Below are 15,678 nucleotides of genomic sequence, written 5' to 3'. Positions count from 1 at the left end.
AGCTGGTTCTACCTCCGCAATGATGACGGCGGGCTTCCCCCCTATACCGGGAGGGTTGTGGAGAGCCAACCGGAGAGGTGGAGGTACGGCGTCCCGTTGGCTGATCAGCCCAAGCTGCAGTCGCGGCCTTACGGCGGTCGTGGTCGTGGCGGCCTTCCACCGCCGGAGGGTGCTGCCGCTGATGGCTCGGCGGCAACGCCTGTTTGAGATGACACCGGGTGAGCCGACCGGCGGCATCCGGTTGTCCGCCGTCACCCTTTCCGACGAGGAGATTCTGCGTCGGGTGAGAGAGACGGTGGAGGGGCGGCAGAGGAGCAGTGATCTGACCCCGTTCCCGATGCGCCCGTCGCGGGGGTACATCTCTCTGGTGAGTCACGCGTCGCTGCGGCCCCCGAGGCCTCCTTGCTCCTTACGTTTTCAATTTGTTCCCTTATTTGCGTTTGTCGTTCCTGCAGGGGATGAGGGATGTGCGAGCCTCCCCGCCGCCCGTTCCCAAGGACGCAGAGCGGCGAGCGGAGAACAGGGCGCACGCCGAGGCGTACAAGGAGCGGAAGGACGCCGAGGAGGCAAGGCGCAAGAGGAAGAGCCTCGAGCGCGACGAACTGGAGAAACGTCGCCGACAACAGAGGCACGACGGTCTCCTAGTGGAGCCGTCTCCGTCATCGTCGTCGATGAATTTTTCGTGCGATGACGACGAGAGCGAGGTGGGGCGGGGTCCCCTGGACGACCTCCCTGACGTCAGGGAGACGGCGCCCGGGGCGTCTCCAGGAGGAGGAGGAGAGGACGCCTTGAGGCTGGCGATCGCCCGCCCCGGGGCTGAGGCCGACACGCCTGAGATATGGGCGTCGGGGAAGCGCGCCGTCAGCCCGATGGGCTCGACGGCGGAGGTGGAGCAGGCGACGGCGAGGGCGACTCAACCGCCTCCGCAGAGGGTCAAGGGGGCGTCAGAGTCCGACGAGGGCCGGCCGGTACCGGCGGACACGGGGGCCGTGCTACTGCCGCCGCCACCACCATTGCTGAGGACGAGGGACGCGGTGTGGAAGCTATTGTGTCCCGTTCGAGGTAAGTGTTTTGTCAGTGGAGTTTGTAGCATCTCCCACTCGTTCTTTGGTCGTATGCTGACCTCGTGAGTGTTTTGTCTTCAGCCGGAAGCGTCAGGCGGAAACGCCCGCCCCGGCGCCACGTAAGGCGCTCAAGGTGAGCACCAGCTCCACCGCCCGATGGGTGGTGGACGCGCAAGCCGCCCTCCGGCGTGGCGCGGCATCGGCCAGGGCCGACCCGAAGGAGCCGGTCGCCCAGGGAGAGGCTACCGAGGCGGCCATGAAGCAGGCGGGGGAGGAGGCGCCTACGCCCCGCGAGGTCAGGGCCGTCGAGTCAGGTGAAGCCGAGGCGCCTTCAATCGCTGAGGCCACCGAGGGCGAGGTCGAGGCCCCTAGGACCTCCGAGGCCGAGGTGGCGGAGGCCGGGGCTTCCAGGGCTTCCGAAGCCGAGGTGGCGGACGCCGGGGCTCCCAGGACCACCGAGGCCGAGGTGGCGGAGGCCGGCTTGGGCGCGGCGGAGCCGGCGGCCCAGGATGCGGAGACGGAGGCGGGGCAAGCTTCGGTACCACCCCCGTCGCAGGAGAGCGCCCGGGAGGTGGAGGTTCATTCAATCTCCTCCGACGATACTTCCCGGGGGAAGGATGTAACAACCCGGGTTTTTGGAGAAGCCAAAAATACGAACTTTTTAAATTTTTCATGCAAATGTGTGAAGCCTATAGATACTAGGTCAAACAAAGAACAATTTATAAATAAATTGTTGCATACATATAGTGTTGCTTGTAGGAGTTTATTGGAGTTCCTTAGTTGGTTTAGGGTTTTGTGTTGGAGAGTACAAGTCCGTAGCAAATCCTTTTGACTCCTTCTGGAATCTCTCATGAATCCTTCTACCTCTCTCTCTCAATTCATCTCTTTAGTTTCGAACCCCCTTGACTTAATTTCTATAGTCAACCAACTATCTTTATCAAATCAATGCACGTGAGTTGTCAACCCTTGGCATGGACCCTAGAGCCTTAAGTGACCCCTAGAGGACCACACTAGGAGGTATACATGTTGGCAACACATGTATTCCAATGTGAGAAACCCATGGCATAGAGTAGGATAGAAATAAGAAATAGAAAAGGAAAAGAAGACAGAGGAAAAAGAAAAGGGGCATCTGGCCCGAGTAACCGAACCAGCCCAACTTGGCCCTCCTGCCTTCAGCCCACGCGGGCAGCAGCAGCAGCCCAACAACCCCGGCCCGTCTCGTACCCCACAGGCCCACGAGCGCGAACCTGCTGGCCCAGCCGCAAGCTGCCCCAACCCTAAGCCCTAGCGAGCAGGTGCTCCTAGGCGCCGCCGCCGCTCGGGTGGCAAGGCACGCGCCCCTGCACCCGTGTCCCGACCGTGCCCCTTGGCTCAGGTGCCCGTGATTCGCGCCGCGTGTCCCTCTCCCTGGCACGGACGTCGAGGATGGACGGCACCTCAGGAACCCAAGCCGTCCATGCCCTTAAATAGCGCCACAACCGTCTCCCTCACTTACTCTCTTTAGCCGCTGCCGCTGCTCCTCGCCTACCTCTACCCACACTGCCCGATGAGCTGGAGTCCGCAGCGCCTCGCCACGCCGGCAGCCACGACCACCTCGCCCCGAGCCCGCAGAACTGCCGGTGCCATGCCAAGCCGCTCCATCGTCCTCTGCTCCAGGCCGGTCTGCGCTCGCGAGCCCTACACGTCGTGCTGCTCGCGACACCGGAGACCATGCCCTTGCCACGACGTCGTGCCATGCCTCATCATGCTCTGCCCCTCCTTTGCGTCAAGCAGCAACCCCGCGAACGCGTCTCGACGTCCTGGGCCACGACGTCGCCTACCGCGCTGCCGGAATGACCGCCCGGAGCCACCTTCGCCACGCTGCTCCGAATCACGCCACGCCGGAGCCGCACGGACGTCGTCGAGCACGCCGCCACCGCGAGCACCTCCCACCCTTCGGCGACTACCAGCAAGGCCGGAGCCCACCGTCGCAGCCCGCCGGAGCCGGAGCTTGTGCCGTCGCCCTTACGACTACGTCGACATAGCGGCTCGACACAGCACGGCCTCGAATCGTCACAGCTTCGCCTCACCACCGCACCACCAGCCTTCCCCTTCGAGCCCCACGGTGAGCCCCGACCTCCCCTGCTCACCGGTGTAGTCGCGTTCGCCGCCGCGTGCCGCGTTCCCGCTTCATGGGGACGAAAGGCCGGTCCTTGCAACCCCGATGCCCTACGACGCACCGCGGCCGCCGCCGTGATCCGCCACGTCGCTGTCGCCGGCCACCTGGAGCCCCAGCTGCCGTCTTCTAGCCCACCGGAGTACTCGCCACTGCCCCGCGAACCCTTAGCGCCCTATGTCCGTGCCTCTGAGCCACCAAGTCGCCTGGGGGCGTCAGCTCGCCGCCGGCGGGGGACTCCATCGGGAAACAGAGGAACAAGAGGAAAGGAGGAGCAGCAGCGTGGTGCACCAGTTTCACGTGAGCCATAGACCGAGGGAGAAGGAAATGGACCTGGACCACCATGAACCGAGCCTTCGGTCCACTGGACCCTGCCTGACGGTGCACCGTGAGCCACACTCGTGGACCCGAGCCTAGTAGGAGCCCAGCGCCGCCACGCGGACCGCCTAACCAGCCGACATGTGTTCGGGCCGGGCCGGCCCATATCCGGCCCTTGACCCGGCCCGCCGGTGCCCACTTGAGCCCGGTCAGTGTTGACCGTTGACCGGTCAACAGTTGACTGACGACGTGGTCCCGCCTGTCAGTGATTGCAAGCGCCTGGCCCAGCCCCATGCTGCCACGTGTCGAGCCCTGGATTATCCTTCCTTTTTCTTTTTCAAGAAAAGGATTTAACCTTTGGAAATTCATAGAAAATCCATACGACCTCAGAAAAATGTGAAACCAGTTCCCACATTTTTCTATAATCGAGCTCTACGCGGTGGACTTGTCCCCACTTGCTGTTCGTGCCGCAAAACTCGAGACCGAGATCTGCTTCTCTTTTAGACTTGCAAATGGCCCCGACGCCTTGGCCGAATACCCTTGTCGCCAACCCTAGCTGTGTCCTACAGCAGCAGCCACCCTCTGGCCACCTGCTGCCACGCCCGGCCAGCAACAGCCAGCCCTTGGCCACCTATAGCACGCTGCAGCTAGCCCTTGCCAGCCACAGCGAGCTGCAGCAAGCCACAGCTAGCCACAGTAGGCCGTAGCTGCCCGCAGCTGGCCACAGGCAGCCATAGCCCTCCGGGACAAGTTACAACAGCCCTTGGGCCTCCACATCTTTGCCGCGAAGTCGAATCCTAGTCGAATGCCATTCCCGACACCGACGAAAGCCCCTTCCTGCTCATTCTTATACTCGTTCGTACACTTACAATACGTGATCTTGATCTATCTATATCTGTCTGCACCGTGCCCTTGTGCAGGTCTACCCATCCCCCTCGCTATGGATATGTGCTACTCCATTTGTGTGGTCGTGTCTTGGCTCTTATGTTGGGTTGTTGGGATTCTTGTTCTTATGTTGTGCTTAAGGACCGTGCCTTCAAGCCGGTCGAGGGATAGTACATTGTTCGACCATTTCGGTCGTGGGTTCGCCCCACCGTGGTCGTAATGGCGAGCATAACTCGCTCCCTCGCTTTTAGTTGTCTCCGACGTACTACAATTATTAGTAATCCGATTCAGCCCTAGGACCTGACCATTGTGGACTGAACATTGGTGCGGATATCACCCGCACGCAATGAGCCCTTTGTGGCCTAACTTAGTGGACGAGTCGGGATATGATGATTGTAGAAGACGGATGCCAACTCGTGTAGGATAAGCTCATGGCCGCGAGTCCCCTCGCCATGACCATCGGGCTCTACCTCTTTTTGCCTATGTTTATCCTAGCCACCTTATATGATTGCACCACCTTGACCATAGCATTCCTTCGGGTCTAAGCGGTGACAACCGCACTGCTGCGAACCGGGGGAATAGCATTGTGCCATTAGTTGCACGGCCGTGATGCCCTATGAGCTGGTTTGGATCGTGGGACTGTATCTCTTCTCTCCAACCTTCGTCCGTTCCATGACAAGTTGGTCGAAAGAGTACAGATTCCATTCTTCTCTCTGTTTGGTTCTCAATCCTCGTCAATCCAGTAAGATGTGGATTGAGCCCCTTGCTTGTTTGGTGTTTATTGCGCTCTTGATTCCATTCCTTTGATTCTCGTCAGCTTCTAGGGCGAGTAGATCAAAGGAAGGCGAATCGCGTGTTCTTCTCTTTTGGTTCTTTCGTGCTTAAGCCCTTGTATGTTTGTACCCAATTGGACCGTAGCATTTCTGTGGTTCTTGCGGTGACAACCGCACCGCTAAGAACCCTAGGGTGTCTTAGTGCATTTAGTGCACCTAGGTCTTGGTACCCTACCAGTGGATTGGGCACTCGTGTCCTTTTGTGTCGCTCCTTTCCGAAGCCTCGTCCTTTGCCATGGCGTGTGTATAGGAAGGAGTAGACCTTTGCCATACCTTTCTCTCTTGTCCCACCCTTTCTTGGTCCTCGTCAATTACAATGGAGTACGGATTGAGAGAGACCGGAATTGTATAGCCGCTCCTTTCGATGCATGTCAATCTCTATGACGCCCGGATCGAAAGACCGCGAGCCGTGGTGTTTGCTTAGGATGAGCTGAGGTCTTGGCCATTTATCTCAAAGCCGTACAGGCCGACCAAGATCGACTCGGGAAGTACTAGCTAGGCCTCGACTTAAGCTTGTGCTTAGCAAACCACCACTTGTGATTCTTTGGCCCGAGGAAATCGGACTGACCGCCGAGAGGGCTAAGCCGTGTATCTCTTATTGTCTCGCTGGTATTATTGGATTTTCCTGCGTCTCGTCGTCTTTTTGAGTGTTGAGTGCTCTCTTGCCTTGCATGTCGCTTCGTGGAGTAGCTGACGATCGGACCAAGAGAACGTGGACGACGACAAGGACTGCTGGAATGGAGTCAACGCAGGAGGAGGTGACCCCGCTAATGGAACACCAACGAATGGAGAATTGTACCACTACTACCTCTACATCGCAGGTGTCATGGCAACACCCTCTTTTAGAGAATCATATTAGACATTGCATAATATCTAGAATTGCTAGCGCTTTATAATTATTCCTTTGATAGTACTTTGATGCATGCTACTACCTGAGCCATTATTACCCTGATGCAACCCACTCTACCACGTCACCCTGCTTTGCGCATTCGCTCGCTTATATATGCTTACTTGCTTGCTTGCATATTACACCACTATACTTATTATTAACTCCACTTCGTATTATATCGGGGATGCGATGCTGGTGGTGAACCCCTTGGGAAGGGTTTGGCTATGGGTGCCGGACTTGGTGGTGTGTGAGCGTGCTGCGTGTGTCTTGGGTGCGTGGAGAGTGAGGGTTGTGTCGATCGAGCTGGAATAACGACGAGCCTGGGGCGAGTCTTGCCATGTGGTGCTACCTGGGCACTTGGATATGGAATACCTGTGGCGGGTAAATGGTAATTGGAGATGGCCTTGGGTGTGAACCTCGGAGAGGTGGAGCCCGGGGTAGAGGTGCTGTGGTGGCATGTAAAATGGAAACCCTGATGAAGACATTCTGGCTTGGTCAATCCCTAAGGACTTACTAGTACTCAGACTCACCGGGAATCCTTTACATCCCACTCGCCCTATATGGTGCGGGACGGTCGGACTACTTGGTAGAACGATGCCACTACTGCTAGGCGAACGTGTGCAAGGAGGTACGGGGCGCGCGGTTTCCCCCCACACCCTTTCGAGACTTCAGGAGGCCTTGTGGACCTGGCTCTTGACATCCGGAGGGCCCCGGCTCTGTCTACGACTCACAGTATCAGCCATCCCAGACTAGACTTGGGATGTTCCAGGGCTGAGAGGTAGGGTGGCATCGTTCTAGGCGAGCAAGCGATCGGAATTCTGCCTAGGAGATACATGGCTCCGAGGATGGCTAATTTTGTGGGTATGTAAAACCTCTGCAGAGTGTTTGGTTGATCGATCGATACATATGCCGACTTATCGGCTATGGACCTTTCCTGTGTTTCGCTTAAACTAGATAGGAGATGAGTCATTCTTTCCTCCCTCCAGGGTTTGGGGTATTACCCGGTCGTGAGCCTTGGGGCTACGGGCCGTTGAGACAAGTGCCGAGAGGGAGTCGGCCTGTCGACCTGAGTATGTGAGATGAGATGTGATGTGGTGGCGAATATGTTAAAAATTGGATATTATTATTATTATATTACTAATGTTATTTACTTCTCATGCGCTAAGGATGCAAACCACAGCCAAATATTAGGATCACCGGATCCCTTGTTTATCTTTTCCACTAAAGCTCATTGGTGCTGACCATGGCCTGCACACATCTGGCGGTGTGCAGATTTCCTGCTTCTCAGAGATGCTGACTTTAGAAGGATTAGAAGGTCTCGTGCCTACGCTCAAGTTTGGTTCGGAGATGGAATCTACGCTGCACTACGCCAACTCTGATGATGCCAGTGAAGTAGGAGCCTTCACTCGATAGTCTTCTGTTAGAATAACTCTGTAATAGGTGTGTTCCCCAGTGATGTAATATCTTGTATCCTTGTAATCTTACGATGTATGACTGTGACATCGACTGAAATATGATAATATGATGGAATCAGTTCTTGGTTTTATCATATTAAAATTTATTCTGTGGATTTTCCCTTCAAGGAAAATTGAGGATGTTTCAAAGGAGGTGGCGGACGCCGAGGCGGCCAGCACCGCGGAGCAGCCAGCTCTAACTTCTGGCGAGGGGAGCTCGACCCTCGTCCGGGTGCAACCTGAGCCCCGCGGGTGGGATAGCCCGCACGTCTTGTGGCGGAGCCGGGACGACCCTGAGGGGGAGCCTCTGTTCGCCCTCGAGGATGCGGACGAGGGGGGGGGGCACTGGGGCTCCTTCGAGCAATTCCGCCGGCTGGCGGAGCGGTCGCTTCGGACAGCGCTGTCCGTCGTGGCTGACAACCTGCCCGGCGTTGCCCAGGTACGCGCTTTCTTTTCTTGTGCTGTGTCGTCTTTTTCCGAGTTTTCTCGCAGTGCTTGACGTTTGTTCTACCTATCCAGGAGCTCGAGGCCCGGTCCCTCGAGAAGTCGATGTTCCTCCGGCGGGAGAGGAACGTCTGGGACCAGCTCCGGCAGCAAAAGGACCTACTCGCCACTGCTAATGAGCTTCTGTCGGCGCGGAGCGCGGAGGTGGAGGACCTCTGCCTTTGCTGTGCTGACATGAAGGCCGAGGCGGCCACGGCTCGGGAGCAGGCCGCCCCTTTGGCGGCGCGGATCCAGGAGCTGGAGGAGGAGCTGACCCGGGTGGCCGGCGAGCGGGACACCTTCATGTCCCAGGCCGAACAAGAGGCGGCCTCTGCCAAGGCCGTCGACAAGCAGCTGGAGGCGGAGCAGGGCGCTGCACCTGCTGACGAAAGGTGCCCTGGCGGGGGCTGTCAAGGTGGCCGAGGCCTCCCGAGTCGAGGCCTTAGCCAGGAAGGAAAAGGCCGAGGGTGAGTCCTGTTGAGCCGTGCCCCTTGTTTTATTTGCTTTTCTTGCGTTCGACCCCTAACTCCCCGACGTGACGCAGAGCTAGAGAGGGAGGCTTCCAGGGCGGCCGAGGCCTCTCGGGTCGAGGTCCAAAACTGGAGGGAGAAAGCCGAGGGTGAGTCTCATAGGCTTGCGCCCCTGTTTGGCTTGTTCTCTTTCGTGCTTAACCCCATCCCGCTTGTCTTGGCGCAGGGTTGAAGAAGGAGGCCTCCTGAGCAGCTGAGGCCTCCGTCGTAGTGCAGGCGGTGCTCGAGGCCGAGATCCGGGAGCACAACGCGCTGCAGAGCGCCGTCCGTACCGCCTGCGAGGCCCTGGAGGTCGGGGGGGTCGAGTCAGGCAGCTCCCTCAGGAGCCGCTTGACCGCGTTGAGCGGCCGAGTCCCCGAGTGGCTCCGGGGGTGCTGCATACGGGCGTCAAGCGCGCCCTGGCCGTCGTCTCCTCGCACTACGCCGGCATCGACCTCGAGGCCGTCAGCGACGGTTACGTCGTGGCTGAGGATGACGAGAAGGCCGAGGAGGAGGTCATGAAGTTGGTGGAGGCGGCTGAGGCCCCTGGTACGGCACTGGCCAGGTTGTTTGAAGAGGAGTTGGTTCCTCCTACGTCGACCGCCGACGCTGACGACCCTGAGTTTTGACCTGGGCCAAAGGGGCCATGTAAATAGATTAGGACTTACATCATTGTACTATGACGCTTGTGGCCGTCGAGGCCTTTTAAAGTACTTGTGTGTATATGTTTTTTAATCGTTTTTTATTATATTTCCGAGCCTCTGCCCTCTGTCTCGTCTTTGAACATATCTCTTACAAAAAACTTCCTCGGGGCCTAAGCTGCCCTTCAGGCAAAAGGTGGTCAGGGAGTTGCCGTAGCCCGGAGGCGTAGGCCGTCTCGCGGCTCGGCCGGCCTTTTGGCCCTGAGACAGACTTTCGGTCCTTAGGTTTTTTACAATCGATTTGTCAGAGTACGCGAGAGAGTTTGGCGTAGAATTTTTTTCGAAAAACGACTAAAAACGGTGTCTGGGACTTAGGGGGGGTCCCCCCTTCTAGCCCCCGAGGGAGGCTCGGTTCTGCAGAGGCAGAGTCGAGTCTTGTTCGAGCCTCGCGGTGGGCACCTCTACAGAGGTAGAGCCGAGTCTCCCTTATAGCGTTATCGTAACGCCGATCCCCCATCGATAGGCTCGGGGGGTTTCTCGAAAAATTAGAACTAAAGAACGCATCTTTATTGTATTTCGAGAAACAATATATACAATGCTTGGGAATTTAAGGGTAGAAGCGACGTAGCTGTTCTATGTTCCAAGCGTTGGTGAGGATTTCGCCCTTCTCGTTGGCTAGCTTGTAGGTCCCGGGCTTTAGCACTTGGACGACGATGTACGGCCCTTCCCATGGCAGGGTCAGCTTGTGGCGGCCCTTGTTGCTCTGCCTCAGTCTCAGCACCAGGTCGCCCACTTTCAGGTCTCGGCTTCGAATGCGCCGGGCTTGATAGCGTCGTAGGGCTTGGTGGTACTTGGCCGAGTGTAGCAGCGCAATGTCTCGGGCTTCCTCCAGTTGGTCGAGGGCGTCCTCGCGGGCAGTGCGGTTGCTTTGCTCGTTGTAGGCCTGTAGCCTCGGGGAACCGTACTCCAAGTCAGTGGGGAGGATGGCCTCGGCTCCATAGACCAGGAAGAACGGTGTGAACCCCGTAGCTCGGCTCGGAGTGTTCCTCAGGCTCCAGATGACCGACGGGAGTTCGGCAAGCCATTTCTTGCCAAATTTCTTCAACCGGTTGTATATTATTGGCTTGAGACCCTGTAGGATCATGCCGTTGGCACGTTCTACTTGGCCGTTTGTCCTAGGGTGTCCTACGGCCGACCAGGCCACACAGATGTGGTGGTCGTCGCAGAACGTCAGGAACTTGTGGCCGATGAATTGTGTCCCATTGTCAGTGATGATGGTGTTTGGAACCCCGAACCTATGGATGATATCAGTGAAGAACAGCACTGCTTGCTCGGATTTGATTCGAGTGATCGGACGAGCCTCGATCCACTTGGAGAACTTGTCAATAGCTACCAGCAAATGGGTATAGCCCCCGGGGGCCTTCTGGAGAGGCCCAACCATGTCCAGCCCCCACACGGCGAATGGCCATGTAATAGGGAATGGTTTGGAGGGCTTGGGCCGGGAGGTGCATCTGCCGCGTATAGTACTGGCATCCCTCGCAGGAGCGTACCAGCTTGGTGGCGTCAGCGACCGCCGTTGGCCAGTAGAACCCTTGGCGGAAGGCATTTCCGACGAGCGTCCGAGGCGCTGCATGGTGCCTGCAGGCTCCTGCGTGCAAGTCCCAAAGTAGGGCTTGGCCTGCCTCGGTGGTAATGCACCGTTGGAGGCCGCCAGATGGGCTTCGCCAGTACAACTCGCCATTGCTGAGGGAATAACTTTTGGCTCGTGGCGCAAGCCGTCGGGCTTCGGTCCTGTCTGCAGGAAGCTCTCCTCGAACGAGGCAATTAAGGAACGGGACTCGCCAGTCCGTGTCCTGGTCGGCCTCGGGAGGCTCCGCGTTGATTTCCACGGCCTCAAGCTCGGCCGCAGGGGTCTTGGTGACTAGAGGGGGCCTCGGGCCCTGCGGTGGGCTCGACCGGTGGGCCCTCTTCCGCCGCCGAGGCGTAGTCGATGGAAGGCTTGTGGAGGTCTCTGGCGAAGATGTTCGGGGGGACCAGGGGCCCGTGCCGACGCCATCTTTGCCAGTTCGTCTGCGTCCTTGTTGAATTTTCGCGCAATGTGGTTGAGTTCGAGGCCGTCGAACTTATCTTCTAGGCGACGTACCAACTTGCAGTACGCCTCCATTTTGGGGTCATGGCAGTTCGACTCCATCATTTGATCGACGACGAGCTGCGAATCGCCCTCGTATGTCGAGACGTCGTACTCCAAGTTCGATGGCGATCTGCAAGCCGTTGACGAGGGCTTCGTACTCGACTACGTTGTTGGAGGCGGCGAAGTGGAGCCGAATCATGTAGCGCATGTGCACTCCGAGGGGTGAGATGAAGAGTAGACCCGCGCCTGCCTCGGTCTTCATCAGGGACCCGTCAAAGTACATGGTCCAACATTCCGCCTGGATTCGAGCAGGTGGTAGTTGGGTGTCGGTCCACTCAGCCACAAAATCGGTCAAGACCTGGGATTTAATTGATTTCCGAGGCGCAAAAGACAGGGCTTCCCCCATGAGTTCGACGGCCCACTTGGCTATTCTACCCGAGGCCTCCCGGTTCTAGATTATTTCTCCCAGAGGAAAAGACGATACCACGGTCACCGGGTGGGACTCGAAGTAGTGACGTAGCTTACGTCGAGCCAAGACTATGGCGTAGATCAACTTGTGGATGTGGGGGTAGCGTGTCTTAGTCTCGGAGAGCACCTCGCTGATGAAGTAAACAGGTCGTTGGACGGGTAAAGCATGCCCCTCTTCCTGCCTCTCGACCACTACGGCCGCGCTGACCACTTGGGTCGTTGCGGCGACGTAGAGCAAGAGGGCCTCGCCCTTGGTCGGCGGCACCAGGACGGGAAGATTGGTGAGCAGTGTCTTGACCTTGGTGAGGGCTTCTTCGGCCTCGGGGGTCCAAGAAAAGCGTTCAGATTTTCTCAAGAGGCGGTACAGAGACAAGCCTTTTTTGTCAAGGCGCGAGATGAAGCGGCTCAGGGCCGCAAGGCATCCCATAACCCTCTGCACTCCCTTGAGGTCTCGGATTGGTCCCATGTTGGTCACGGCCGAGGCCTTCTCTGGGTCGGCCTCGATGCCGCGCTCCGAGACTATGAATCCCAAGAGCATGCCTCGGGGGACCCCGAAGACACACTTCTCGGGGTTGAGCTTGATGCCCTTCTCTTTGAGACATTTGAAGGCTATCTCCAAGTCATCGACGAGATCACTGGCCTTCCTAGACTTGACCATGATGTCGTCCACGTAGGCCTCGACGGTTCGCCCGATGTGTTCGCCAAAGGCCTAGGTCATGCACCGCTGGTATGTGGCCCATGCGTTTCTGAGGCCAAATGGCATAGTCACATAGCAGTACATGCCAAATGGGGTGATGAAAGAAGTCGCGAGCTGGTCGGATTCTTTCATCTTGATTTGATGGTAACCGGAATACGCATCAAGAAAAGATAGGGTTTCGCATCCCGCAGTGGAGTCAATGATTTGGTCGATTTCGAGGTAATGAGAATGGAACTTTTGGACATGCTTTATTCAAACCGGTGTAGTCTACACACATCATCCACTTCCCATTTTCTTCTTAACTAATACGGGATTAGCTAACCACTCTAGATGGGACACTTCCTCGATGAATCCGGCCGCCAAAAGCTTCTGCACCTCCTCGTCGATGGCCCTGCGCTTTTCCTCGTCGAATCGGCACAGACGCTGCCTCACCGGTCTGGAGCCGGCTGGATGTCCAAGGCGTGCTCGACGACCTCCCTCGGTATGCCCGGCATGTCCGAGGGACTCCACGCGAATACATCGGCATTTGCGCGGAGAAAGTCGACGAGCACGGCTTCCTATTTGCTGTCGAGGGTGGCGCTAACCCTCAGCGCTCGGTCGTTGGAGCAGGTGGGGTCGACCGGGACGAGCTTGACGGCCTCTGCGGGCTCGAAAGTCCCGGCACGACGCTTGGAGTCGGGCGCCTCGCTACCAAGTAGTCGAGGTTGACGATGAGGGTCTCGGCCTCCATGAGAGCCTCGGCGTACTCGATGCATTCGACTTCGCAGTCGTATGCATGCTCGTACGTGGACTCGACAGTGATGACGCCGTTGGGGCCCGACATCTTGAGCTTGAGGTAGATGTAGTTGGGGATCGCCATGAACTTGGCGTAGCACGGGCGCCCCAGGATGGCGTGATAGGTCCCCCTGAACCCAACCAGCTCGAAGGTGAGGACCTCCTTGCGGTAGTTGGAGGGAGTGCCGAAGCAGACGGTCAAGTCGATGCGCCCGAGGGGTCGCGTGCGTTTTCCTGGCACGATGCCGTGGAAGGGCGCGGCATTGCCTCGGAGCCGTGACTGGTCGAGCTCTAGGAGCTCCAGGGTGTTGGCGTAGAGGATGTTGAGGCCGCTGCCTCCGTCCATCCACACCTTGGTGACCCGGGTGTTGCCGATGATCGGGTCGACGACGAGTGGGTACTGCCCGGGGTTTGGGACATAATCGGGGTGGTCATCCTGATCGAAGGTGATCGCCTCCCGAGACCAGTTGAGGTACCGGAGAGTGGCCACCTCAACCGAGAAGACCTCCCGGCGCTCCTTCTTTCGCTGACGCGCCGTGAGGCACGCTGAAGGCCCGCCAAAGATCATGAAGGCGTTGTGCACCTCGGGGAACCCGTCGTCCTTGTCGTTGTCCCTGTCGCCGGTGCCCTTCTTCTTGGCATCGTCGTTGGGGAGCCCGGGCTTGGTGTAGTAATGCCGGAGCATGGTGCATTCTTCGAGGGTGTGCTTCACCGGGCCCTGGTGGTAAGGGCAGGGCTTCTTAAGCATGTCGTCGAAGAGCCCGAGGCCTCTGGCAGGGCCTCGGGGATTCTTGCGATCTGCGACCGCGACTAGATCGGCCTCGAGGACCTCCAGCTTCCCCTGGCGACCCTTTTTCTTTTTCTTGGGGAGGTGGGGGGCCGAGGCCCCGGGGGCCTCGTCCCTCTGCTAACCCTTGGCGTCGTTGTCGGGGAAGATGGCCCCGACAGCCTCTTCGCCCGAGGCGAAGTTGGTGGCGATGTCGAGGAGCGCGGCTGCCGTGGTCGGTACGTTCCGGCCTAACTCTCGGACCAGGTCTCGGCAGGAGGTGCCGGAGAGGAACGCCTGGACAATTTTTGAGTCGCCGACGCTGGGCAACTCGGTGCATTGCTTGGAGAAGCGTCGGATGAAGTCTCGGAGAGACTCGTCCGGCCTCTGGCGACAACTCTTGAGGTCCCAGGAGTTCCCGGGGCGCACGTATGTGCCCTGAAAATTCTCGACGAAGACCTTTACCAAGTCGCGCCAGTTGTTGATCTGCAAGGGAGGGAGGTGTTCGAGCCAGGCTCGCGCCGAGTCTGACAGGAACAAGGGGAGGTCGTGGATGATGAGCAGGTCATCGTCCGCGCCGCCTCGCTGACAAGCCAGGCGGTAGTCGGCCAGCCACAGCTCGGGGTTGGTCTCGCCGCTGTACTTTGAGAGGTTGGTCGGTTGTCGAAACCGGGCCGGAAAGTGGGCGCCGCAGATGGCCTTGCTGAAGACTCGAGGGCCAGGTGGCCCAGGAGAAGGACTGCGGTCCTCCCCACTGTCGTAGCGACCGCCTCGGTGCGGGTGGTAGACTCGGGCGGGCCCATAGTTGTCGTGGCGCCGTCGCCTGCTGACCACATCGTGGTCGCCTTGCGCCTCGCGTCGGTCGCTGAGGCGGTCGTGCACCGAGGGGGCCTTGTTGGCTTTTGGTGCCCGAGCAGGCTCGGGACAAACCGAGGCCTCTCTATCCTGCCGAGGCGGTGCCGTGGGTAGTTCCGAGGCGCCCCCGCGCCGTCGAGAGGAGGAACTTTCAGCCTGCTGTACCGCAGCGGTCTCGAGGAGGTCTCGGAGCTCACCGTGGACCCGTCGCCCCTCCGAGGTAGAGGGCTCGGGCATTGTCCAGAGTAGCATCGCCGCTGCCGCGACGTTCTGGCTAGCGCGATTGAAGATAGGGGGTTGCTCGCCCCCTTCGTCGTTGTTGATGCGGTGGTTGACGTCGCGAGCCCTCCGCCGGGCTGCTCCGCCATCACCGCGACCCCGCTTGCTCGAGAGTGTCTCGGAGCTGCTGCAGAAGGAGTCGGTCTTGTTCGACCTTGGCCTAAAGCTCACAGAGCTGCTCTAGGTCTAGGCGTCGAAGTTCCTCGGGGGCGGGGTTCTCGTTCCGCGCCACCGGGGGCTCGACACGTGGAGGTGTGGCGTCGCCTGCCCCCTCACGGGGCGAGGAGCGATTGCCTGCCCCTTCGTCCTCATCGCTCGCTCTTGGCATCCCGAGCTCGACGTTGAAGCACTCACGAGTGGGATCGTAAGTGTCTTCGTCATCGGAGTCGGAGTAGCCGAAGCAATAGTCGCTCGCGGCCATGAAGCGGCGCATGGCTTTAAGGTCGCGAAGCCCGGAGAAGTCCGCTCCGGCCCACG

General features: G+C 58.7%; 1 protein-coding gene across 1 annotated transcript; it reads left to right on the top strand.

Moving 5' to 3' along the window:
- The first annotated feature begins 337 nt into the window (after positions 1-337).
- On the top strand, positions 338-8,808 carry LOC136496004 (uncharacterized). Its single transcript, XM_066491759.1, has 8 exons — positions 338-367; positions 456-1,048; positions 1,146-1,683; positions 5,240-5,313; positions 7,728-8,037; positions 8,118-8,246; positions 8,337-8,473; positions 8,778-8,808. Exons 1-8 carry the CDS (start codon positions 338-340, stop codon positions 8,806-8,808), a joined length of 1,842 nt encoding a protein of 613 aa, XP_066347856.1.
- Positions 8,809-15,678: the final 6,870 nt, after the last annotated feature.

This window comes from Miscanthus floridulus, chromosome 12 (assembly GCF_019320115.1).
Source record: "Miscanthus floridulus cultivar M001 chromosome 12, ASM1932011v1, whole genome shotgun sequence".
Lineage (NCBI taxonomy): Eukaryota > Viridiplantae > Streptophyta > Magnoliopsida > Poales > Poaceae > Miscanthus > Miscanthus floridulus.
This window is presented reverse-complemented; position numbering and strand designations above follow the sequence as displayed.